General features: G+C 47.7%; 1 protein-coding gene across 1 annotated transcript in view; it reads right to left on the bottom strand.

Moving 5' to 3' along the window:
* Positions 1-12,561: 12,561 nt before the first annotated feature.
* Positions 12,562-26,247, bottom strand: part of LOC146360351 (uncharacterized) — a 28,954-nt gene continuing 15,268 nt past the window's right edge. Inside the window, exons 3-4 of the mRNA XM_084824312.1 lie at positions 23,839-24,064; positions 12,562-14,011 (exon numbers count right to left, since the gene is read on the bottom strand). Coding sequence (XP_084680438.1) covers positions 13,942-14,011; positions 23,839-24,064 — 296 coding nt within the window. The 3' untranslated portion in view covers positions 12,562-13,941. The remainder of the gene's footprint in view (positions 14,012-23,838; positions 24,065-26,247) is intronic.

Here is a 26,247-nt window from a genome sequence, read left to right as displayed (position 1 = left end):
GAAGAGGTGGCAAGAATACACAGAAGAACTATACAGGAAAGATCTGAATGTCCCTGATAGCCATGATAGTGCGGTCACTGAACTTGAGCCGGACATCCTCGAGAGTGAAGTCAAGTGGGTCTTAGGAAGCATTAGTAACAACAAAGCTAGTGGAGATGACAGTCTTCCAGCTGAGCTATTTAAAATCCTAAAAGATGATGCTGTTAAAGTGCTGCACTCAATATGCCAACAAATTTGGAACACTCAACAGTGGCCGCAAGACTGGAAAAGGTCAGTTTACATTCCAATTCCAAAGAAGGGCAACGCCAAAGAGTGTTCAAACTACTGCACAATTGCGCTCATTTCACATGCCAGCAAGGTGATGCTCAAAATCCTACAAGCTAGGCTTCAGCAGTATGCGAACCGAGAACTACCAGAAGTACATGCTGGGTTTCGAAGAGGCAGAGGAACTAGAGATCAAATCGCCAACGTTCGCTGCATCATGGAGAAAGCAAGAGAATTCCAGAAAAACGTCTATTTCTGCTTCATTGACTACGCTAAAGCCTTTGATTGTGTGGATCACAACAAACTCTGGCAAATTCTTAAAGAGATGGGAGTACCAGACCACCTTACCTGTCTCCTGAGAAACCTGTATGAGGGTCAAGAAGCAACAGTAAGAACCAGACGTGGAACAACCGATTCGTTCAAAATTTGGAAAGGAGTATGACAAGGCTGCATATTGTCGCCCTGCTTATTTAACTTATATGCAGAGTACATCATGAGAAACGCCAGGTTGGATGAATCACAGGTCGGAATTAAGATTGCCGGGAGAATTATCAACAACCTCAGACATGCAGATGATACCACCCTAATGGCAGAAATAGAAGAGGATCTAAAGAGCCTCTGGTTGAGGGTGAAAGTGGAGAGTGCCAAAGCTGGTTTGAAACTCAACATTAAAAAAACTAAGATCAGGGCATCTGGCCCCATCACTTTCTGGCATATTCCTGGGGAAGAAATGGAAGCAGTGACAGATTTTATTTTCTTGGGCTCCAAGATCACCGCAGACGGTGACTGTAGCCATGAAATTAAAAGACGCTTGCTCTTTGGGAGGAAAGCTATGGCAAACCTAGTCAGCATAGTAAGAAGCAGAGACATCACCTTGCCGACAAAGGTCCATCTAGTCAAAGCTATGGTTTTCTCAGTAGTAATGTATGGCTGTGAGAGCTGGACTATAAGGAAGGCTGAGCGCCGAAGAATGGATGCTTTTGAACTGTGGTGCTGGAGAAGACTCTTACGAGTCCTCTGGACTGCAAGGAGGTCAAATCAGTCAATCCTACAGGAAATCAACCCTGAGTGCTCATTGGAAGGACAGATACTGAAGCTGAAGCTGAAATATTTTGGCCACCTAATGCGAAGAGAAAACTCTCTGGAAAAGACCCTGATGCTGGGAAAGACTGAAGGCAAAAGGAGAAGGGGACGGCAGAGGATGAGATGGCTAGATAGCAGCACCGATGCAATGAATATGGACTTGAGGCTTGAGCACGCTCCGGGAGAGAGCGCAGGACAGGAAGGCCTGGCATGCTATGGTCCATGGGATCACGAAGAGTCGGACATGACTGTACGACTGAACAACAACCTGTGACTGGTTACTGACGCTGGACCACCTAAGAAACCTGGGGGATTGTACAGCAACCCTGGATGGCTATCAGATTGGAGGAGATAAAAGTTCAGAAAACAGATTTTCATTAGCAGGTATGCACGTCCTGCAAATTAATGTAACATGACCCATCAGTGTAGAGTTTGACTAGATGAGTCAATTTGCTGGATCATATTGCTTTTGGCAATAGGTTTGTCAGTGGGAAAGTTTAAGGCGAGACTGCAGGAAAGTAGAAGGAAACTGAAAGACTGCATGCCAGAAATCAATTAGTGACGTGGTTTGCAGTTCAATTTAGAGCCTTTTCCGCGTCATCACTCTTGCAGGAAGCTGGAATGAAAGACTTCAGAATGAGATCTCACCACAACAGGCAGAGTTTATACATTCAAGCCCTGTGATCAATTAGCAATTAGAGGCCTCAGGAGTTAGAAGACCTTTAAAGATCTTCTGTTCTTGTCTGGGGAAATTAAAACAGTTTTTCAACTGTCATATTTGGCTGCAATGACAGAAGAGCAAAATGCGTTCAATTTGGGCCATTAAAAATTGCCTTGCTGGGCCAGACCAAAAGTCTGTCTAATCCAGCAGTCTCAATCCAGATGCCCCTGGGAAACATCCATTCACATAAACATATCACATCAGAGCAGCTACGGGCACTAATATTCTGTAAACTTATGGGTCAGTCACACATTGGATGCACACTGATGTGCCAGTAATATACACAGTCCAGACTGTGAGTGTTCTGGACTGGGAGCAGTGTTGAAATGGAACTGCTTGGCAATATTTGCTGTAAAGTGCTACAACCTCCACTACAACCAGTTTGGCAGAAAGGTGGGATACAAATTTAAGAAATAAATTAGTAATAACGATATAGGATGAAATTTTTGTGAACCGCATTGTATTTCATGCCATCTTAATGTTTAATCGGTGGCCAACTTGAGGCACAGGTTTCGGAACTGCTATATTATTTTTTTATTATTAAATTTATTAATCGCCCATCTGGCTGGTCACCCAGCCACTCTGGGTGATGTACAACATACAATAAAACAGTTTAAAACAATAAAATTCTACCATAAAAACATTTTCTAAAATACCCTAACCCACCCCAAATGCCTGCCTGAACAACCATGTTTTTAATGCACGACGGAAGCTCATTAAAGAGGGGGCATGGCGGAGTTCCCTAGGGAGGGAGTTCCACAGAGTGGGGGCCACCATAGAAAAGGCCCTCTCCCTCGTCCCCACCAGTCTAGCTGTCCTGGCTGATGGGACAGAGAGAAGGCCATCCGAGGCTAATCTTGTTAAGTGGCCTGTCTGGTGCTGCTGGAGGCGCTCCTTAAGAAACATATAGGGTTTTAAAGGTCAAAACCAACACCTTGAATTTGGCCCGGAAAACAACTGGTAACCAGTGCAACTCCTTCAGCACTGGAGTGATGTGATCTCGCCGGCGGCTGCCTTTAATCAGGCAAGCCGCCGCGTTCTGTACCAGCTGCTAGAGGTAACATGACGATGCGGCTCTCTGTCTTGAGCAGGAGCAACGGAGCCCTCTGGGGCCTGGCCGTGACGGAGGGTCAGGCCTGGGGCCTAGCTTTTCAACTAGTCCAGCCTTCCCTAGCCTGCTGCCTGCCAGATGTGTTGGACTACATCTGCTGTCATCCCCAGCCAGCATGGAAGTGACAGGTCCAAAGGCTCAGCCTGGGTTTGTGGTTATCGGAGGAACATGCAGGCAGCCTCCTCTGACTTCTAGCCTGTCAGGTCCGGGGCATGGACAGCAGGAGCAGGAGGGTTAGAGGTGGGTGGACAGCAGAGGTTCCCTGGGCAAGGGCCAAACTCTAGCAAGGCATGGCAGGGCCAGAGGCGAAAGCAGCATCCAAACAGGCAGGGGTCAGCTGCCAGCAAGGCATAGCAAAGATCATGAACAAGCAACTGAGCACAATGCTGCCACCACAATGGCCTGTGTTGCTGTGGCCAGCTTTGAAAGGCAGAGGAAGCACTTGATAAGCCTCCCTGAGGCTCCCAGTTGGACCTGGGAGCACCTGATGGGCCAGGGCCTAATCCTGCAAATACCATGAGCCGGGCTGCCTTCTATGTCTGGCCCCCAGGTGGAGCTGCAGAGCTTCCCAGACTGAGCAGATCCTGACACAGCCTATGTGTTTGCCTCTGATTTTGCTTAACTGAACCTGCCCTCCGCTTTGTTTGACTGGCCTCACTGGGATCTGACCTCTGCTTTGCCGGGCTTTGCCCTGCTGGATCTGAACTCTGCTTGGTGCCTTTGCCCTCCTGCATTTGGCCTCTCAATCCGACTTTGTGTACTGGATCCTGGATTGGGACAAGCAGTATGTGGCTGTGAATCTGTGAATCCATTCCCCACTTGGGCTAGAACCCTCCCCTGGTCCAGATCACTGCCTGGGGCAGAACAGGCTACTCAGGAGCGAGGAGGTGGGAACAGGATGGTCCTTGTGGGGAAGGAAAGGGAGGGAGGAAATGAGCACGGCTTGGGAGCTGCTGATAAAAGGTGTAGGAAGAGGAAGACTTCACAGCTCTACTGGCTGGAAGTGAAGGGACAATCTGAGAAGAAGAGAAGGACAAAGGGTATTCACCCCCCCCCACTCTGTCTGAAGCTATAGGGCAGGGGTCCCCAACCTTTTTGGACCCATGGGCACATTTGGGAATGTGAGAAACTGCTGTGGGCACCACCACAAAATGCCTAATCGGTGGATCACCCATTGCTTTGGCACATCTGTGAATCTTACGCTGCGTTTTATTCAGCAACAAGTTTTGTTTCGTGTCTGTTGGACACCACAACATCTCTAAGAAAGTGATTGTCTAATTTGGCTGATTGCTGGCAGGGCAATACAGCTAGTGCTTCTGTTAAAACATATGTTTTCGCAATATCCAGTAGCTGCTTTTGGAGGGGGGTGGGGAGATTATTAAACAGATAAATTTTGTACTGGAGCACTCTTTAATATGCACTGATGTACATGCTCTTTTAAATAATTTCCCTGCTTCATGGAAATTAACAAAGGGTCAGTGTAAATGGATTCTCTGTGTCCTACTGACAGCTACAGGAGTGATATTACAACACTGGAAGCATAAACACTCACCTCCTATAATGCAATGCATTGAGGACCTTACAGTGCTTTCAATCCGTGGCCCTGTGGGGAAGAAGAAGGAGCGAGGGAGCAGGCAAAGGGAACATCAGGGCCTTCTCCAGCTGGACCGTCCCTCCTTTGGGAGATGAGAGCGGGGAACAGGGCCATCCCACCAGCCCTGCTGACAGTCTGCCTCTTTTTTCTCCCTCTTCCCTCCCCATTGCCTTTTCCTTGCGTGTCGTGTCTTTTTTAGGTTGCAAGCCTGCAGGCAGGGACTGTTGTCTTTGTTCATTGATTGTAAGCCGCCCCGGGAGCCTTTTTTGGCTGAGGAGCGGGATAAAAATACAATAAATAAATAAATAAAATATTTGAACAGATGGCATATAGATACCACCTTCAAATAGATGCTAATTTGGATATTTGGTTTGCTTTTGTTGAAGCCTATGTATAATTGCTAGAAAGTTGTATGCATTTCATACAAATCCATGTACATACATTTAAAAAATGGAAAAAAATAACATAAAAAGTTGCTGGTGCCATGCCAAGGATTCCTTTGTGGGCGCCATTGGAGGTGCCCACGGGCACTATGGTGCCCATGGGTGCTGCATTGGAGACCCCTTCTATAGGGACCTATCAGGGGACCAAGGGAGTGAGGCAACAGCTGCCAGCCCCTCCTGACCTCTGTCTGTCTGTCTATCCATCTATCTATCATCTATCAAATTTATCAATCGCCCATCTGGCTGGTCACCCAGCCACTCTGGGCGATGTACAGCAATAGAAACAGTTTAAAACAATAAAATTCTACATTAAAAACATATTTCTAAAAATACCCTAACCCACCCCAAATGCCTGCCTGAACAACCATGTTTTTAATGCATGGTGGAAGCTCATTAAAGAGGGGGATGGCGGAGTTCCCTAGGGAGGGAGTTCTACAGAATGGGGGCCACCACAGTGAAGGCCCTATCTACTCCCAGCTGTACATGAATGGTTTGGAGGAAGGTAACAAGGGAGAGGGTCTGTGTGGTGGTGGCCTCCTGATTATGGAATCCTCTCCCTAGTGGTTGCCTGGTGCCAACATTTCAGTGCCAGGTCAAGGCTTTTCTCTTTTCCCAAGCATTTGTTGGGGTGTTTTAATGCATCCTTTCAGTCGTGCTGTTTAATTGTCTGTAGTTGTCAGTGATGATCTAGTTGTTTTTATGGGGTGGCTGTGTTTTAGTACAATATAGATAATTGTTTTTAGCTGTTCTAAATTTTGGATGTTTCAGTTTTGTAATGTCCTTGAGTCTTTTTTCAGAAAGGCATCTAAGAAACTCAAAATAATAATAATGGTTGTGCACACCAGGATCACATCCTTAGGTCTCGAAACAGAGGCAAGTAAAGGTTTTTCGCAAGTGTGCCACAAGTCACGCCTCTTGCATCTGGAGTCTGCATCGGAAAGGGAGGGAGGTACCCACGGCTCTTGCTGGGGTTTTAATTCCAGCTTCTCTGTGGCAGTCCTTCCACCCTCTGGTCGCCGCTTCAGCAGGGGAAGGCCTAAGAGGCACCTGACGCTTCTCTCTCCTCTCTCAGCCTCTTTGAACCACTCTGCAGAGATGGTGGCGTTGCTTCCGGAGGGCAGGAGTGCTAATGTTCTGACATTTATTTATTTATAGCCATTTATTGTGGTGTCCTGTGGTATAGGCCAGGGAAAAGCAATTATTCCAAATGCTTACAGAATAAGAGGGTTTTTAACGCCATGACAATGCATCAAGCTGTTGCATCAAGGTGTAGTTATGGCAACGGCAGGGGCAAGGGTAGATGGATGACTACATGGTGTTAATTACGTGGCGGGATGGCACTCTTCGTCAGTAGTGCTAATCAGCACATCCAAACTGGGCCTCCTGGATGTGTGTTGGGAAGAGATGGGGTGGGGTGGAGCTTTCCTTCAGATATTGTGCCGGCAAAAAAGACAGGCAGCTTGCGGATACGTAAACTGGAAATATCAAGCCTTAATTCATTCATGAGCCAACATGAATGAACCAACTGCAGTAATGTTCCTAAAGAACTTCATGTCGTCCAAGTTAATTTGATCTGGGATCAATATCAGTACTAATCTGGAATCAATATTTATCATAACAAACAAGAGTGCCTCTGAGTGTATCCAGAGCACATTTCCTACAACTCTCCTTCTCCCTACTCTATGTATGGAGCTGCCTAATACTGACCTAGACCTGCCGCTAACCAGAGTAGTGTAGCTCCTACACAACGTTAAACTCATAGGAACATAGGAAGCTGCCTTATGCTGAGTTAGAATGTTTGTCCATGCTATACTTTGTGGTTTTAGTTTTTGTGAAGTGCCCAGAGAGCTTCACCTATGGGAGGAATAGAAATGTAGTAAATAAATAGTCCAATATTGTCGACACTGACTGGCAGCCATGGCTTTCCAGGGTTTCAGGCAGGATTCCTTCTTAGCTCTACCTGGAGATACCAGGGATTGAACCTGGAACCTTCTGCATGCAAAGCAGGGGCTCTATCACTGAGCTATGGTCCGAGTGTGCAGCTTGACAGAGGAAGGAGCTAGTGAGCCAGTTAGCATGACACAACAGTAGTTAATAAGCCACAGTGGCTTGTTAACCACCCATGTGCGTGCCAGCTGGTTTTCCTAATTCCCCTCGCTGGGCGCAGGTTGTCGTGATGTCCGAACCCGGTGAGGACGGGTGGCTGGGGTGGTTAACAAACCACCCAGCAGCCCTACAACAGACTGTGGGTTCTGCGCAGTTTGTTACCCACCCCAGCCACGCTGAGTTCTAATGTCATGACAACCTGCACCTGGCGAGAGGAATGAGACAAATCAACCGATATTTGTGTGGGTGGTTAACCACTCTGGTTTATTAACTGCCCTTGTGTCATGCAGAGCTAGTCATTGGCTTACTCTCTGCTGTGTTGCAGTCCCACCCCTACAAATTTATTTATTTGTTACATTTCTATACTGCCCAATAGCCAAAGCTCTCTGGGCGGTTTACAAAGATTAAAAACATTTAAAAATACAATATACAGATTTTAAAAGCCAATTCCATAAACAAACCATGAATAGACAATATACACAAGAACATATATCTAAAACAACTTCAAACAAGCAATCTGAAAGCAAACAACCATAACCGTAAGCCATTCCAGGATCAATTAAAACTTACAGAATCATAGAATAGCAGGGTTGGAAGGGGCCTACAAGGCCATCGAGTCCAGCCCCCTGCTCAGTGCAGGAATCCAAGTCAGAGCATCCCTGACAGATGGCTGTCCAGCCTCGTCTTGAACACGTCCAGTGTGGGAGAGCCCACCACCTCCCCAGGTCATTGGTTCCATTGTCGCATTGCTCTAACAGTCAGGAAGTTTTTCCTGATGTTCAGCCGGAATCTGGCTTCCTGTCACTTGAGCCCATTATTCCATGTCCTGCACTCTGGGACGATCGAGAAGAGATCCTGACCTTCCTCTATGTGACAACCTTTCAGGTACTGGAAGAGCGCTATCCTATCTCCCCTCAGTCTTCTCTTCTCAAGGCTAAACATGCGCAGTTCTTTCAGTCTCTCCTCATAGGGCTTTGTTTCCAGTCTCCTGATCATCTTTGTTGCCCTCCTCTGAACCCTGTCCAGTTTGTCTGCATCCTTCTTAAAGTGTGGTGCCCAGAACTGGACACAGTACTCCAGATGAGGCCTAACCAGTGCTGAGTAGAGGGGAACTAGTACTTCCCGGTATTTGGAAGCTCTGCTTCTATGAATGCAGTCCAAAATAGCCTTTTTTGCAGCCACATCACATTGTTGGCTCATCTTCAGCTTGTGATCGATAATAATTCCAAGATCCTTCTTGCTTGTAGTGTTGTTGAGCCACGTATCCCCCATCTTGTAACTGTGCAGTTATTTGTTATCATAGACTTACTATCTACTTGTAATTATACTTATAATATACTTATATTATATACTTATACTTATAATATACTTATAAATGTTATCATATACTTATAATTATAGTATCATATACTTATACTTGTTATCATATAGTTATTTGTTATCTTATAACTGTGCAGTTAGTTGTTATCATATACTGCCAAATGCCTGGGAGAAAAGTTTTAACCTGGTGCCGAAAAAATAACAATGTTGGCGCTAGGCAGACCTCGTTGGGGGCCACCACTGAGAAGGCCCTCTCACTTGTCACTGTCTTCTGAGCTTCCCTCGGAGTAAGCAGCCGGAGGAGGGTCTTAGTTGTTGAGTGTAGTGTATGGGTAGTTTCATGTCGGGAAAGGTGCTCTGTCAGATATTGTGGTCGCAAACTGTGTAAGGCTTTATAGGTTAAAACCAGCACCTTGAATCGGGCTTGGAAACATACACGCAGCCAGTGCAAGTGGGCCAGGGTCGGTCTTATATGTTCGGACCTTCTGGTCCCTGATATCAATCTGGCCGCCACATTCTGCACGACCTGCAGCTTCTGAACTGTCTTCAAAGGCAGCCCCACGTAGAGTGCATTGCAGTAATCTAACTTGGAGATTACCAGAGCGTAGACAATGGAAGCCAGGTTATCCCTGTCCAGATAGGGGCATAGCTGGGCCACCAGCCGAAGTTGGTAGAAGGCACTCCGTGCCACTGAGGCCACCCGAGCCTCAAGTGAGAAAGATGGCTCCAGGAGAACCGCCAAGCTGTGGACCTGCTCCTTCAGGGGGAGTGCAGCCCCATCCAGAACAGGTTGAGCACCCTCCATCCAGTCAGCAGAACCACCCACCAACAGCATCTCACTCTTGCCTGGATTGAGCTTCAGTTTATTAGCCCTCATCCAGTCCATTGTCGCAAATGCCAGTTGATAGCTACCATCTCAGCAACCATCAGGTGACATAAGAGCCCAATAGGGTTTGAGCTAGTCCTATAAAGCAACCACCTCTGGGCCAGCTCAATGGCAGTTGCTTGTGCTGTTCCATAGCGGTGGTATTCAGAGGCATGTTGCCTCTGATCTTGGAAGTTGCAGAAAACCATCATGACTAATAGCCACTGGCTTTAATGCTTTTGTATTTTATATTGTTTTACTGTGTACTTTTTGGTTTTAATTTTTATGAACCGCCCAGAGAGCTTTGGCTATTGGGTGGTATAGAAAATAAATAAATCCTTTTACTTCATGAATTTGCTTTATTCCCTTTAGAGCCATCTAAGTGCCGCATCAAGGGTAGGCATGGTCACACGCCTGCTGAGGTCCCACACCCCAGCAGGGCCCACTGCCAAGAGCCTGCTGGAGCTGGTCCCTGTCTTCACCATGGCAACCTGTGTGTTCACTTGCCTCTCGCTCTGACCAACCCAACAGGGGTGGTAAGAAGGAGGAGCTGCAGTTACCACGGCCTCCTGGCTCTCTGGCTCTCTGCCTGGCAAGCAAGCAAGTGGTACCAATGATGAGAAAAAGGATGAGGGTGTCCATGGGTGCCCATGGAGGGTGTCTTGCCCAAGGGCTGTCAAAACCTGGAGGTGGCACTGGTAACGCTAGCCAAGATCCTTCTCACTGGATATCGCAGGGGCTGGACGCGGGAGCAAAGCCAAGCCAAACCAAGCCATCGTGGCTGCTTCCCTTCTCCTAAACCTAGCAAAAAAAGCAAGGCTATGACTGGAGCAATGCAGAGCATCGCAAACCTCTGATGGGCTGCTCTTTGGAGAGTCTGTGAACATTTCTATACCAGCCTACAATGCTGCAACTTTACCAGGGCTTTCTGCTTCAGTTTTAAATGCAGGATCATGACGGGCTCCCTTTAGACACACTTCCCTCCCCCTCTTCCCCCCTTACCTGCTTGTTCTATATATTTCATTATACAGCCACTAGATGGCGCCATGGTCTAGCTCCTCTTATTTGCTCTTTTCATGAAGGAATTCAATGCGCTGTAATTTCATAGCACATTATCTGTGATCTTTTAAAAAATCGGATGAAGGTCATTTAACTCGGGAGATGCCCTGGGGGTTGACGACGTCATGTAAAGGACCCACAAACTTCTGTGAGTAGCCAATCTCAATAGCGGGATAAAAGCCGTGTGGAGAAGCCCTGGGTTTATTGCCCATCAACATGCATTGCACCCATTCTAAACCCCTGCAATTGCTGTCAGAAACACACTCTGGAAGCTGGGGAGAGGGGGGGAAATATAAATACAACTTAGAGATAATTGCAGACCATTTCCCTTTGCCTTCCTGACTGCAGAATAATACACTGCTGCAACATTGATTGGATACTGATGCAAAGCCGAAGAGTCTAAGTGGCACAAAAGGCACTGTTCTTCATGAGCTCTGTACTGCAAGGCTGCAGAGAGAACCAGCCGAAATGTTAAGTTAGAACCTGCTTTCATGATCTCACCACTCTGAGGAACAATTAAAAATCAGCAGTATCAACAAATTGTGACCGGTGAGACTTTTTGGACCAATCACTAGCCTACTGAAGGGATGGTAGAGAGCTAGAAGTGCATTGGCCAGATTACTCTCTTCTTGCATTTGGTACCATTTTCAATTAAAATGGTGGGCCAAACTAGATATTTGGTGTCAGAACTGGATCTGGGAACCAGGATCTCCAAACTAAATAAAACAATTCATGCTGGAGAAGTGGCGCTTAACCTTTCTACAACCCACCACTTTTGCACTGTTATCCCCCACCCCCGGCTGCTTTCTCCCCAACCAGATGTTTTTTTGCTGCATTGTGTGTGTGTTGGGGGGGAGTGGCTGGAGGTGGGAGGCTTGCCCCTGTCTGTCACTTCTTGCCCCACCTGATGCCTCCAGATGTGTTGGACTAAACCCCATCATCTCCAGTCAGCAGTAGGTTGAGGAAGGTTGAACTAAGGGACTTTCTAGATGGGAAGGGGTTGGAGAGTTTTGCAACCTGGAGATTCCCCCCACCTCACCCCCTTCCTATTTTCCACTGAATTAGGCAGCTGTGCTTCCTCCTGCCTGTTTCCTCTGCGGCCCTTTCGTCCATCCCTCTTCCATGGCCCTTTCGTCCATCCCTCTTCCTGCCTGCTATAAAACAATAAAGGTATTTTGCACATTTACATCCCTTCTTCCTTCTGTTATGGAAGTCAAGGCAGTGTGCATGGGGCTCCCAGGCACCTGACCAACCACACACTGACCAAACCCAGACCTGCCAGATACAAGAACTGACCAGACAAAAACAGCAGCAGATAAAAACAGTTGCATCAGGGCAGAACCCCTTAGAAGCTTGCTGAAACAGCACAGACTTGAGGGTTGGGGGCAGGCACACCTCTCTTAGGAGGCTGTTGCCGCACCACTCTCTCATGCACACCTGCCTCACCTGTGATGATGGGAGAAGGTGGGGCAGCTGCAGAGCCTCCATGCTGGAGCTCTCAGGCAAACTCATAAGAGGCAGGTGGTTCCTGAGATAAGCGCCAACACCATCTTAGGGTGCAATCCTCTGCACGTTTAGACAGAAAAAGGTCTACAACTCCCAGCATTCCCCAGCCAGCATAGCTGGCTGGGGAATGCTAGGAGTTGTAGGATTTTTTCTATCTAAACGTGCAGAGGATTGCGCCCTTAATTGACTCTGGTTTTTATTGGTTTATATCCTTCTGGCTTTTAAAAAATGGTGCTGCCGCCTAAGTTCACTATGGCTTGGTTTGTGGATTTGTGTGCGTGTATGTTTTTTAAAAAGTATATTGACTGCCTTGAGGATTTTTTTTTACGGTAGAACTTTTAAATAAATAACTAGGGAGTGTGTGTGAGAGCTGTGAGTGCTGTCACTATGTCCTTTGGGTAGATACCTCTGTGTGTGTGTGTGTGTGTGTTTGGGGGGGGGGAGCTGAGTTTCTTTTAAGGAGCTATGTATACAGATTACCAACAGGAAGGGGATCCAAGGGGGGATCTTTATGACAACGGAATGGGAAGTGCATTGGAGAATTACCGGGATTTTAATGGAATCGGCTTTGGTCCATCGAGCACACACAAAGCAAGATAAGCTGAGTGTGCCGTACCTTTAAAATCTGGATTTCTGTGCTAGAAAGGAACATAATTCCAAGTCACGAGCAGGACTAGAACTGAATGTCATCCAGCCAGCAAGGGCTGCTCAACCCATGTTTCCCACCCCGTCCAGGCTCCCCGCTGCTACTACGTTATGAATGGAGAGCAACTAATTTTCCCTGTGTGTGCAGATTTCCCCAAAGAAACCAAAATCCCCAGTTCTCCAGTGCAGCATCTGAAGAAACTTGAGAGCTCCCCCACGGCCCAATTTCGCCCCATCCTAGCAATCTGCTGTGGAGTTATTGCTCCCACCCCATTTCCCCCCATGTGTGCACTTTTGCCTATTGCTTCCAACCCCCCCTTCCAGCCCCCCTTCTCCCTTTCTCCTTCTCCCTGCTTGCAATGAGAAGCTCCCATAAACCTAAAGCGATAAAGGGAGAAGGGACTTTACATAACAACAGAGAAACTACAGAACATCAAAGAAGCACAATATCTCATCAGGGCAGAACCCCTTAGAAGCTTGCTGAAACAGCACAGACTTGAGGGTTGGGGGGCAGGCGCACCTCTCTTAGGAGGCTGTTGCTGCACCGCTCTCTCATGCATGCATGCCTCACCTGTGATGGTGGGAGAACATGGGCAGAGCCTCCATGCTGGAGCTCTCAGGCAAACTCATAAGAGGAGGCAGGTGGTTCCTGAGATAAGCGCCAACCCCATCTTAGGGCGCAATCCTATGCATGTTTAGACAGAAAAGGTCCTACAATATGCCTCTTAAGAGAGCAAAGGAGTAACTTGCTTTAGGGCAGGTTACTGCAGTTAGCCTTTAAGCCTTTCACTGAAGAGGAGCAAAATTTATTTCTTACTTCTGAGTAAACATGCACAGAAGGGGGGATGTGTTCAAGATTAAAAGCGGGCTACCTAAGGTGACTGTGTGCCCCCAGTACTGCAGCAATGTGGGGGGTTGCTGCTCTGCTCCTGCGGATTTTTTCAATGGGAATGGGAAAAACTACTTCCATATAGGAAATAAGAGGTAATGGGACGTCCCACCCCCTGGACCACGTCACTGCCAGGTCAAAGAGGCACGCCCAGGATTTAATGGGGAGAACAGGACACGGCACACTGCGGTAAAACTGCCAGGGAGCCGCTTTCAGTAAAAAAGTCAGAGTAAAAGGAGTTTCAGAAAATGCTGCTTTTCCAGAGGGAAGCAGCTGGTTGGCAGTGGGTTGGTGACGACGTCATTTGTCACGGAGGAACTCAAGCTGCTCCGACTTCATACTAAATCACTCGTGAAGACAGCCCCCGAGTAGCAAGACAGAAGACACACAGGGGAAGCCACTGCCCTGGAGTGGAGAGAAGGCAGAAGAGCACATCACCTGGCAGAAGAGCACCTGGCAGAAGAGCACCTGGCAGAAGAGCACCTGGCAGAAGAGCACATCATCATTCACTTTAAACAAAGGGGAAGCCACATCTGCATTGGGACGTGCTGTCCCAGATTCGGAATAATGTCCCCACTTAGTCACAGGCATCACCTGGGAACTATACTCTTGTTGACTTTTTAGCTTGAGGGGAGGCAAAACCAAGTACTATTTCGCATAATTAACTTTTACAGTTCGGTGCTTCAGGATGTGGTGATGAGCACTAGCTTCCATGGCTTTAATAAACAGGCTAGAAACAGCAGTGGGAGGACACCTGCGTTCCTGGAGGAGAAGGCTATCAATGGTTACGAGTCCTGGTGGATCTGTGCTACCCCCAGTATCAGAGGCAGTATGCCCAGGTACAGCAGTTCCTGGAGAAGACAACTGGGAGGTGCTGTTGCGCTCGTGTCCCACATGAGGGTTTCCCACAGCAGGGCCGGCGTCAAGGATAGGCATGATCAGGCACCTGCCGAGGGCCCACACCCCAGCAGGGGCCCATGGACAAGAAATACCTGGAGTTGCTGCTCCTCTTCACCCGTGCATCCTGCCTGTTCACCTGCCTTTGTTCTGATCCAGACAAGGGTGGTGGTGAGGAGGAGGAGCAGGAGATGCCGCGGCCTCCTTGCTGACTGGCTCTCGGCCTGTCAAGCAAGCGAGTGGCAGCGATGATGAGAGGAAGAGCAGCTAACGGCAATGGGAAGGCAGACTCATTGAGGGAGGGGCCATGCAGGGTGTTTTGCTCCAGAGCCCTCAAAAGCCTGGAGCCAGCACAGTCCCACAGGTAGCTTTTTGGCCACTGTATGAGCAGAATGGTGGACGATATGGACCCTTGGTCTGAATCAGCATTGTTGGTTCTTTTATGTTCTCAGCGGCTACTAGCCATGAGAGTTGAATGGAGCCTTTGTGACAGAGACAATCCAAGGAGCTTGGAATAAGCAATAAGGCCGGACCAGAGCCCTTCCCGCCTCTGTGAGCTTCCCAAGCATCTTGCTGGCTGCTGCTGGAGCTAGATTATTGGCCCAGGTTGACTTTCGTGATGATCCAGCAAAGCATTATTCCAGCTGAACATCAGGAGAAACTTCCTGACTGTTAGAGCAATACGATAATGGAACCAATGACCTAGGGAGGTGGCGGGCTCTCCCACACTGGAGGCCTTCAAGACGAGGCTGGACAGCCATCTGTCAGGGATGCTCTGACTTGGATTCCTGCATTGAGCAGGGGGTTGGACTCGATGGCCTTGTAGGCCCCTTCCAGCCCTACTATTCTATGATTCTATGGACTTTATTACAGCATCTACATTTCAAAAGCACAGAAAAAATCAGAGGGGAAAAACCTTTTTGTTCAAAGATAAGGTAAAGGCAGTTTAAATGTCCAGACAGCCAAGGAATGTCCAGCCAAGCAGTTTCCGCAGTTTATATCTCTACTGTGCCACGTCAAGGGAGTAGAAAAAGGAATAAAGTAAGAACTGGGGAAGGAGAAAGATACGTGCACTTCAAAAATAGCCTGGGTATCTGGTTATTGGTTTCTTGTTAAATCAAAGCAGTGAGACTTGTAATGAGAAGTATTGATTGATCCTGTCTGCACTGCGTGGGCATCTGCTGAATAAACTGCCCAAGTTCTGTCTCTGCCTGGTCTATAAGCTGGAATGGATTCCCAGGGTATATCTGATTCCGAACTTGCTTTTGTTGTATTGGCAGGGGAACATCAGCTGTGCAGCAGTGCTTAGCTCACCTGTGTGGTCTGTAACTGATCACAGACAGGCTGTGCTTGGGCCATATCCTGATGTGCAACTGGAAGAGGACATCCAGAGCTCCGGACAAGCCCAGTTACACCACTCGGGCCTGGAAGTCTGTATTTAATTGTTATTTAACCTTATGCTTTCTTTGCATTTTTAGCTCTCCCTCGAGGCTGAGAGCAGAACATTTAAATATTATGTTTTAAAATGGCAACCCATAAAAACAACACCACCCTGCTCTTAAAAAAAAAAAAAAATTGGTACAGATAAGGACTTGCAGAGGGTGCTTCCTTATTCCAGGAAGTCTCTTTTATCCATCTAGCCTAGCTAGTATTGTCTACTGCGACTGGCAGCAGCCCTCCAAAGTCTCATGCAGAAGTTTTCTGTGTCCAGTTACCTGAGACCTTTTTTTAGAACTAGAGAAACCAAGAACTGACCTTGCGCTCGCAGAGCTTGCGCTCTGCTACCGAGCGACGCCGTCTCCCAAACAGTCGCGCTCACGCAGCCTCTTCTGAGGCTCCAACTCAGGACCTTCAGGTTATCTTTATTGATTTAATTTCTTTTCATGAGACAGATATGCTGCCTACCATGTGAAGGAGGCTTGCTTTATTATGGTTATTAATACTGTGGCTTGATGCTACTCATGCAAGAACTCCATTCAGAGGCAGGAAATGCCTGCATGTCTGCAGTCAGGCACTCTGTCACCTGTCTGTCTGTAACACCAAACTGTTCTCCTGAATAAATCTGTTAGTTTTGAAGGCAGGGGTGCAGAACCATATGCCCGGGTGCCAGTCCACTCCACGGAGTCCGAATCTGTCCCTCTGCGGCTCCCCAGAAGGTGTTTTGCCAAAGGCAGAGAGGTGCTTTCTTTCTTTCTTTCTTTCTTTCTTTCTTTCTTTCTTTCTTTCTTTCTGATTGATTGCATTTATATCCCGCCTTTTTTCCTCTTGCAAGGAACCCAAGGCGGCTTACATTATCCTCCTCCTCTCCGTTTTACCCTCACAACAACAACCCTGTGAGGTGGGTTGGGCTGAGAGTCTGTGACTGGCCCAAAGTCACCCAGTGAGCTTCCATGGCCGAGTGGGGACTAGAACCCGGCTCTCCTGGCTCCCAGTCCGTCACTCTCACCACTACACTACACTGGCTCTTCTTGGATTCAGAGCAATGACTACACAAGGGAGTAAGAGTAAAAAAGCTTTATTAACTAGAGCAGGCAGAGAATTACAGTTTAGCATATGATGTTATAAAGCAAAACTAAGTAAAATATCTTACTCCTCTGTTCTGCTGTTCAGAGCCCCAGATAATGACAGCGGAGAGACTCCAGTGGGCTGACGCGCAGCACCTCCACGGTCCCAGTCTGAGCCGAAGCTTCACCTGGGCCCCGTCTACACCGCTTTGGCCCCCCACCCCATCGCAACTTCGCAGCAATGCAGCTTCGAATCACCATGCCCTACGATATACTCGCGATGTACTGCGCGCTTCCCAAAGAGACTCGCCGTGCCCTTTTTTTTGCCATTACACTGAAATGCGCAGCTGTGCAGTCCCGTGAGCGTGGGGGTGCAACACTTCATAGAATCATAGAATAGAATAATAGAATAGTAAGGTTGGAAGGGGCCTACAAGGCCATCGAGTCCAACCCCCTGCTCAATGCAGGAATCCAAGTCAGAGCATCCCTGACAAATGGCTGTCCAGCCTCGTCTTGAAGGCCTCCAGTGTGGGAGAGCCCACCACCTCCCCAGGTAATTGGTTCCATTGTCGTATTGCTCTAACAGTCAGGAAGTTTTTCCTGATGTTCAGCCGGAATCTGGCTTCCTGTCACTTGAGCCCATTATTCCGTGTCCTGTACTCTGGGATGATCAAGAAGAGATCCTGGCCTTCTTCTCTGTGACAACCTTTCAAGTACTTGAAGAGTGCTATCATATCTCCCCTCAGTCTTCTCTTCTCAAGGCTAAACATGCCCAGTTCTTTCAGTCTCTCTTCATAGGGCTTTCTTTCCAGTCCCCTGATCATCTTTGTTGCCCTCCTCTGAACCCTCTCCAGTTTGTCTGCATCCTTTTTAAAGTGTGGTGCCCAAAACTGGACACAGTACTCCAGATGAGGCCTGACCAGTGCTGAGTAGAGGGGAACTAGTACTTCCCGGTATTTGGAAGCTCTGCTTCTATGAATGCAGCCCAAAATAGCATTTGCCTTTTTTGCAGCCACATCACATTGTTGGCTCACATTCAGCTTGTGATCGACAACAATTCCAAGATCCTTCTCGCTCGTAGTGTGGTTGAGCCACGTATCCCCCATCTTGTAACTGTGCATTTGGTTTCTTTTTCCTAGGTGCAGAACTTGGCATTTATCCCTATTAAATGTCATTCTGTTGTTTACTGCCCAGCGCTCCAGTCTATCCAGATCACTTGGAATTTTGTTTCTGTCTTCCAAAGTATTAGCTATCCCACCCAATTTTGTGTCATCTGCAAATTTGATCAGCATTCCCTGCACCTCCTCCTCCAAGTCATTAATAAAAATGTTGAAGAGCACTGGGCCCAGGACTGAGCCCTGCGGTACCCCACTCGTTACCTCTCCCCAGTTTGAGAAGGTCCCATTGATCAGCACTCTTTGAGTCCGATTCTGTAGCCAACTGTGGATCCACCGGATCGTTGTTTCATCTAGCCCACTTGGAGCTAGTTTGCTCATCAGGATATCATGGGGCACTTTGTCGAAAGCTTTGCTGAAGTCGAGGTATATGATGTCTACAGCATTCCCACGCTCTACAAGGGAGGTTACTTGATCAAAAAATGAGATCAGATTTGTCTGGCAGGACTTGTTTTTGACAAATCCATGTTGGCTTCGAGTAATCACAGCATTGTTGTCAAGGTGCTTCCAGATGGATTGCTTTATCATCTGCTCCAGAATTTTCCCAGGGATTGATGTCAGACTGACTGGTCTGTAGTTCCCAGGTTCCTCCTTTTTACCCTTTCTGAAGATAGGGACAACATTAGCCCTCCTCCAGTCATCTGGCACTTCCCCCGTCCTCCATGATTTCTCAAAGAGAATAGACAGCGGTTCTGAGAGTTCTTCTGCCAGTTCCTTTATGACTCTAGGATGCAGTTCATCTGGCCCTGGAGATTTGAACTCATTCAAAGTAATTCGGTGTTCCTTGACCATATGCCTGTCGATCTCAAGCTGCAATCCTGCCCCTTCAGCCTGTACTTCACCTTTGCCAGGGGGGTCATAGACCCTCTTTTGGGAGAAGACTGAGCCAAAGTAGGGATTGAGCACCTCTGCCTTTTCTTTGTCATCTGTTATCGTTTTGCCATCCTTATTTAATAGCTGAACCACCATTTCTTTCCTCTGCCTTTTACTATGCACGTAGCTGAAGAAAGCCTTTTTGTTGTTTTTCGCATCCCTTGCTAACCTCAGCTCATTCTCAGCTTTAGCCTTCCTGACGCCATCCCTGCAATTCTGTGCTATCTGCCTGTACTCTTCCTTTGTTACTTGGCCTTCTTTCCACTTCCTATATGTGTCCTTTTTTGTTTTCAGGTCATCCCTAAGCATTTTGTGAAGCCACATTGGCTTCTTCTGTTGTCTTCCACCTTTTCTTCTTGTTGGAATTGCTTGTGATTGTGCCTTGAGAATTTCCTTTTTTAAAAGCTCCCGCCCATCTTGGACTCCTTTTCCCGCTAGCATTGCTTGCCATGGGACCTTACTGATCATTGTTCTGAGTTTATGAAAATCAGCTTTCCTAAAATCCAGGGTACGCGTTTGACTACACTCGGCTTTTGCTTCCCTTAGAACCAAGAAGTCATTGCAACATGGTCGCTTTCCCCCAGAGTTCCTGTAACTGCTACTTGATCCACTAAGTCATCTCTGTTGGTTAGGATCAAGTCAAGGATAGCCGATCCTCTAGTTCCTTCCTCTACTTTCTGTAGGAGGAAGTTACCCGCCACACAAGTCAGGAATTTCCTGGAGGGGCCATGTTTTGCAGAATTTGTCTCCCAACAAATATCGGGGAAATTGAAGTCCCCCATTACTACTACATCATGCTTCCTTAAAACATTGGCTATTTGCTTTTCAAAAGTTTCATCCTTGTCTTCTCCTTGATTGGGTGGCCGGTAGTAGACTCCGACCACCAGGTTCCTTTTATTCTTTGCTCCATTTATTTCAACCCAGATCCTCTCAATGGGGCTACCAAGCTCATCCTCCTGTATTTCTGTGCAGAGATACGTATTTTTCACATAGAGTGCAACCCCACCTCCCTTTCTGTTCCTCCTGTTCTTTTTGAACAAGTTATATCCTTCCAATTGCTGTATTCCAGTCATGACAGGCATCCCACCAAGTCTCAGTTATACCTATCAGGTCATAATTTCCCTCTTGTATTAAGAGTTCAAGTTCGTTCTGTTTGTTTCCCATACTCTGAGCATTAGTATATAGACATCGAAGACCATGTGCTTCATAGTCTGGCTTTCTTCCTACATATGTCTGAAGACTATTATTGGGCGCTATCAGAGCTGTTCTCTCCGTTGCAGTGCATGCGCCTACGTCCATTGTTACCCCCAACATTACATCTCCCTTCCCCGTAGGATTCAGTTTAAAGCCCTCCTGATGAAGTTCTTCATGCTGTGGCCAAACACATTCTTCCCATCCTTTGTGAGGTGCAACCCATCCCTAGCCAACAGCCCATCTTCCAGGAAGTATAGCCCATGGTCCTAGAATCCAAATCTCTCTCGTCAGCACCACCTTCGTAGCCAGTCATTCACCCGGAGTATTTTTCGTTCCCTTTCTATCCCTCTTCTAACTACTGGAAGGATGGATGGGAAAACTATCTGGGCCCCAAAGTTCTTGAGTTTCCTTCCCAAAGCTTCAAAGTCTGACGTGATTTCTTCGTAGCTCCGCTTGGCGGTATCATTTGTTCCCACATGGATGAGAAGAAAGGGATACCTGTCAGTGGGCTTTATGAGTGCAGGCAACCTTTCAGTCACGTCTCCGGGAGACAACATACCTGGCGAGTCCATGGGTCTTCGCAACATACTTGGGTCTCGATCCCACGCAGCAAGGAGTCTCCCACTACTACCACTCTTCTCTTCTTCTTCTTGTAGGCCTGGGTTTCATCGCCTCTGTTTGACTGACCTTTAGCCTCTTGCTCACTCTCATGTAGGTTCCCCTGTGATTCTTCCTCTGCAGGCTGTCCTCCAGTCTCATCCACAAGTACCTGGAATCGGTTCCACAGCTCCACTGCTTCCACTGGTGCAGAGTGGCGTCTAGTTCTTCTTCTCCTAACTGTCACCCTTTTCCAAGGAGTATCCTCTATTCCATTTTTCTTCACCTCAGCATTTCCCACTGCCTCATCTTGCTGTTGCTCTTCAAGCTTCTGGTCTGCCCTTTGCTGCTGTAGTTCCCCCATTCTGTCCAAGAACGCTTCATGTTCTCTGATTCCCCGGAGGGTCGACAGTCGCCGCTCCAGTCCATTCACTTTTTCCTCCAGCAGTGTGATCAACTTGCACTTGTTGCAGGTGTCGGCCATGTTGTTCTCAGGCAAGAAAACAAACATTGCACACACCTTGCAGGACACCACCACTGGAGAGTCCTGTCCTCCCATAGCCTCTTTTCCCTTTTTTTGTCTAGCTTTGTGATTGTTCTAGACTAGCCTGTGCCTGCTCCTCTACTCAGTAAGAGTCCCACTGGTGTGGAAGTGTGTGTTACAACTTACAAGACAAATAAATGGAAAAAAGTTAGTTAAAATAAAAAATAAAAATAATTAAAAAAATATTAAACTTCAATGGCTGTTTTATATTTGAGGGGCTCTGCTGTGTCTTTCTGACCTTGTTTTAGGTAAAAATTGGGTATTTGGTTCTCCTTCATTTCCGCACCATCAGTTTGTCAGTTCCCCAGCCTGAGACTCTTGTGATGGTTCGCACTCACAAGTGTGAGCGCTATGTGCCTAGCCATCACTCTGAAATGGTGGCTGGAGCGATGTTGGTCCTCCCCCAAGACACCCCGCCCCCGGCCCTTGGGTACTGAGTCCAAAAGCAACCATTGCGAAGATACGAAGCTGCAAAAATGTGCAAAAGTGTGATTAAATAAATGAAAACGTCCCTCTGTGCCTTTGTAACTATGCAGCTGCAAAGGGATGGGGGGAACAAAGGGGTGTCACAGAGTGACACAGGCACTATGCACACCTACAACATGCCCACTGTAAGATCTGAAGTCAGTGCGGGGAAGGAACAGATGGCCCACAACCAACCCGCAGCAACCCCCCAAAATCACAGTAAAACAACTTGGAACTCTTCTTTTTCCGGGTAAAACCCACAGATGGCTGCAAAGTCACGACTGCGTCATCTATCATGAGGGACCTTGATTCGCACCTGCCCCGGAGTAAAAGCCTGGTGTAGATGGGGCCCACAGTGACGCTCTGGAGGGCCTTGTATACCCAGAGTCTCCCATGGCTACATGCTGTCTTTCACAGCTCCCTAAGCTATGATGGTCTCATGATGTCTAAGCATTATTTTCATCTTCAGTTAAATTGGCAGGTGGACCACAGCCAAAGAGATCCTCCCTGCCTTCCGAGGCCATACCATCCTAACTGGTTAGAAAAACCAGGAGTCAGGCCAAGAGGCTAGAAGGTTCTTAAAGAGGCCTAAGAGACTTCATTTTTAAGGTCTCACAGGAGTTTCAGGCATAAAAGAAGCAGTTGTAGCACGTCACACTGTCTCCTCGGTACACAAAAGTCTTCCGGGGCATTTCCTCTACAGAAGGCCATACCACTTCCCCCTGGCTCCTGATTGTTTGGTTGTTTCCCAAATTTTGTGCATTTTCTCCCATTCTAAAAGGTTGCAGTGCCTCTCCTGAGGCTGAGTTCCTGGCAGTGAGAGGTTAGGCCCTGGCAGTAGTCCTATGTGATCCACCCTGGGTACTTGTAAGCCTCCACACTCAGAGGCTTATGAGTATCCTATGCAAAATGGGAAGAGCTAGATGGACGTTTTTACCCATCTAGTGGAGGCTTTAAGGAGGGGGAGGGAAGGAGACAGGGGCGGCCAGAAGATTTGCTGTATGGTGCCACCCTGGTGTCCTCCCCTTCCTGCCCCGGGAATGCCCCTTTTCTCTGCACTCCAAGACCTGCACCGGATCAGTAGCCGGCGCAGTTCTCTCCGCGCCGACTATGACGAGGAGGGGCAGGGAGTGCCGTTTCCCATCTCTGAGCTCAGAGCCAGGCAACCGAACAATCCTATGTCCCCCAGGCACGGCCTAGGGTTGCTCTCTTAAGCTAAAATGTACTGACGTTTTGGCCCCGACACTTTTGGCTTAGGCCCTGCCCACCAATGGGATGCAGCCCCGGAGAGCTTCTCAGAAATGGAATTAGGCCTTTGGGCTGAAAGAGGTTCTGCACCGCTGTTTGAAGGTGCCACAAGACTTGTTCATTTTTGTTTGTCTAAGAACATAAGAATTGCCCGGCCGGATCAGACCAAAGGTCCATCTAGTCCAGCATTCTGTTCACACAGTGGCCACCCAGCTGTCGACCAGGAACCCACAAGCAGGACAGGAGGGCAACAGCACCCTCCCGCCCATGTTCCCCAGCAACTGGTGTACCTGGGCTCACTGCCGCTGGTGCTGGAGGTAGCACACAGCCATCAAGACTAGTAGGCATTGCTAGCCTCTTCCTCCAGGAATTTGTCCAACCCCCTTTGAAAGCCATCCAAGTCTTTCCAGGCCAGGGAAAGGCTGTGGAGCAGCAGGAATGCTCTGAGCATGTGCAACAATTCATGGCTAAAGCAACAAACCGTGGTTAACATCAACCATGGCATAGTGTTATGTATGAACACAGCTATTTTCTTAAAAATGCCAAACTGGTTAAGAACATTAGAAGAGCCCTGCTGGATCAGACCAAGGGTCCATCTAGTCCAGCATTCTGTTCACACAGTGGCCACCCAGCTGTCGACCAGGAACCTCTTTTCTTAACCAGTTTTTCTAGCTCAGACAGCTTGTATGTTTGCCACCTTCCCCTTCCTGCTGGGATTTCAATTAAAGTTGTTACCTGGCAGAAGTGGCATCACCTCTTTTGTCTGATGACACACAGGATGTCGTCCTGATACCGTGGAGGCTTGGTCGGTGTCCCAGCGACTGTGCCAGGGATGAGCAGGAGGTGGGGTCAGCGGGACGGGGAGGGCTGGAGTTGTTTCCTCTGGGCATTCTGCAGAAAGTCAGCATTTGTGTAGCAATCTGGTTGTCTGGGGGAGCTCTGATTTCACTCGCAGCGAGGTCTGTGGAGTAGATGAAACAACAGGCCGTCTTCTTCGTCTGCTGTACAGTACTGAATGGGGCTTTCTTTTCAATGAACGCCAGAATTTGGGTGTTGAAGCATTTTCTTTGGGGTTCGTTCTCCAGATTAAGTATCTTAAAAGTGCAGTACTCAAAGTGCTATGGAGACTTGTTAGTGTTACAGGCATCTATGCCCATTTGTAAGAATTAGTTGTGGGGGTTTTGCCCTGTTTTTCCCCCCAGTAGGTGGCGGTCATGGGGCCTTTTTGGCCTGGAGCCCCCATTAATTGAAGAACTCAGTATTTGCCAAAAGATGCTTCACCTGTGCCCAATCTAGAATTGTAAGGATGTGCAAGGCAGCTATTTGCCTTCTGGATATCAAGGACAAATTCAGACATGATGGAGGACTCCACATGGCTAGTGACATGGTCATCATTAGTGGACTCCATGATTTGGTTCAGCCATGTGGATGACTTCCATGGAGGCTAATACCAGGAATTCTGCAGGCTGCCAAGCAAGACTTGAGAAGGGTTTAGTGGAACGGTAACAGTTTTGGGGTAATAAGGAGCTGCATCCAGAGAGTTGGGAAAGGTCAAACTCTGCAGCACAACTCCCAAACAAGAGGAATGTGGCTTCAAGAGGGCTCTTCTTCTTCTTCCATTGGATTTAATGGTCAACGGAAGGAAAGAATGCATTTGGGTGGGCATTTTTAAAAACTGTACACTTTTTCCGTTCACACTAAAAGAAAGACCCCAGTTGGAAATGGGAGCATGGTGGTCCAAGCGTTGAGGTGGCACTTGGAAAACCTTGATGAGGTCAAGCATCGCTGAATAACTTAAACCCTGCTGCTTGACTCTGGCTCTGAAGCAGAAGCATTCTTCTGGTATGAATTACACGCAGACATGCATCTCAGCTGTCATATGGAAATACTAGACTTCTGGTTTGGAGGTGTCACAATGGGACAAAAATGGCATTTCCAAGAAAGGTGTCATGTTAGTGAAGATCGGAATGGTAAGTGAAGAAGGGAGAACTACTTAAGCTCTAATGATGGAGAGGATAGGCTGTCTAGCGGTGGCCTTGATGGTGATCTTTAATGATTCATCTTAATTGGCATTTCGCTTGTAACATAATCTGGTGCATTGCTCTTCGCAGGCAAACGTGGAGGTGAGTTTATGCCTTTTAATTTCTCCTCTGTTCAGCGCAGCCGGAGTTTGGCATGCGATCCGAGTGATGGATAGGAGCTGGAGGACCAAGATGCAGGAGTTATATTCCACACAGCCTTACAAGCCACGGCATAAAGGAGAGAAGGGGGGCAGGCCTCGTTTCAGGCATGGACACTAATTCTTTAAAACAGAGTTAATTGCCTGTTAAAGTGAAAACAAAACAGCCTATAGAAAGCCCCATAAAAATAGCTTGCGTGCTTGAAATAAAGAGCTGGCAATACCGCATCCTACTGCAGTATTGTTAATATTCTTTAACGAGTGAGTTTGGCAGGGTTTGCTTTTTCAGGAAATGGGCAGTGCCAGGTTGAAAGACAGGGACATCTTAGCCTCAAGCCTTTTACACTCCTAGCAAGAGTGATGCTCTTCCCCCAACCCTGCTGCAGAGGGGACAGGCAGTGGTGCAGTTAGGGTTGGACACTGGGGCCATGCTCCGGGGCCCCACAGTACAGGCCCCCCAAATTAAGCTGGATGTGCGCAATCTCGTCTGATCTCGGAAGCTAAGCAGGGTCTGCCCTGGTTGGTACTTTGATGGGCGTCTGCCTGGGAATCAGGCTTCCTGCATTGGGCAGGGGGCTGGACTCGATGGTCTTGTAGGTAGGGATGTCCGAAAGTCACCTACCTTTTCGAAGGGTGACATTCGTGGGGGGGGGGATGCGCAACATTGTTACAGATGCTCATTCTAGTATTTTTACTTTTAAAATATATTAACCTTTTCTACAACAAAGTGGTGCTTTTCCCCAAGTGAATGTGTTTCGCATCAGGCCAGCAGAAGCAAGCTCCATTTTATTCCTGATGGTGCTGTAGTTTACGTGTTTAAAATGTGAAACTGTACATGCATTTCGTGTATTTTTTCCTTAATTAAATTGGCAAATAGGTTTTGGGGGTTTTGTTTTGCTGTAATGCAGGGCTGGGCAACTTGTGGCCCTCCCGTTGCTTTGGCCTACAGTTCCCATGATCTCTCA

The sequence above is a fragment of the Heloderma suspectum genome, chromosome 1 (genome assembly GCF_057233095.1).
Source record: "Heloderma suspectum isolate Gila_16-S chromosome 1, 16-S_ref, whole genome shotgun sequence".
In the NCBI taxonomy this organism is placed as follows: domain Eukaryota; kingdom Metazoa; phylum Chordata; class Lepidosauria; order Squamata; family Helodermatidae; genus Heloderma; species Heloderma suspectum.
This window is presented reverse-complemented; position numbering and strand designations above follow the sequence as displayed.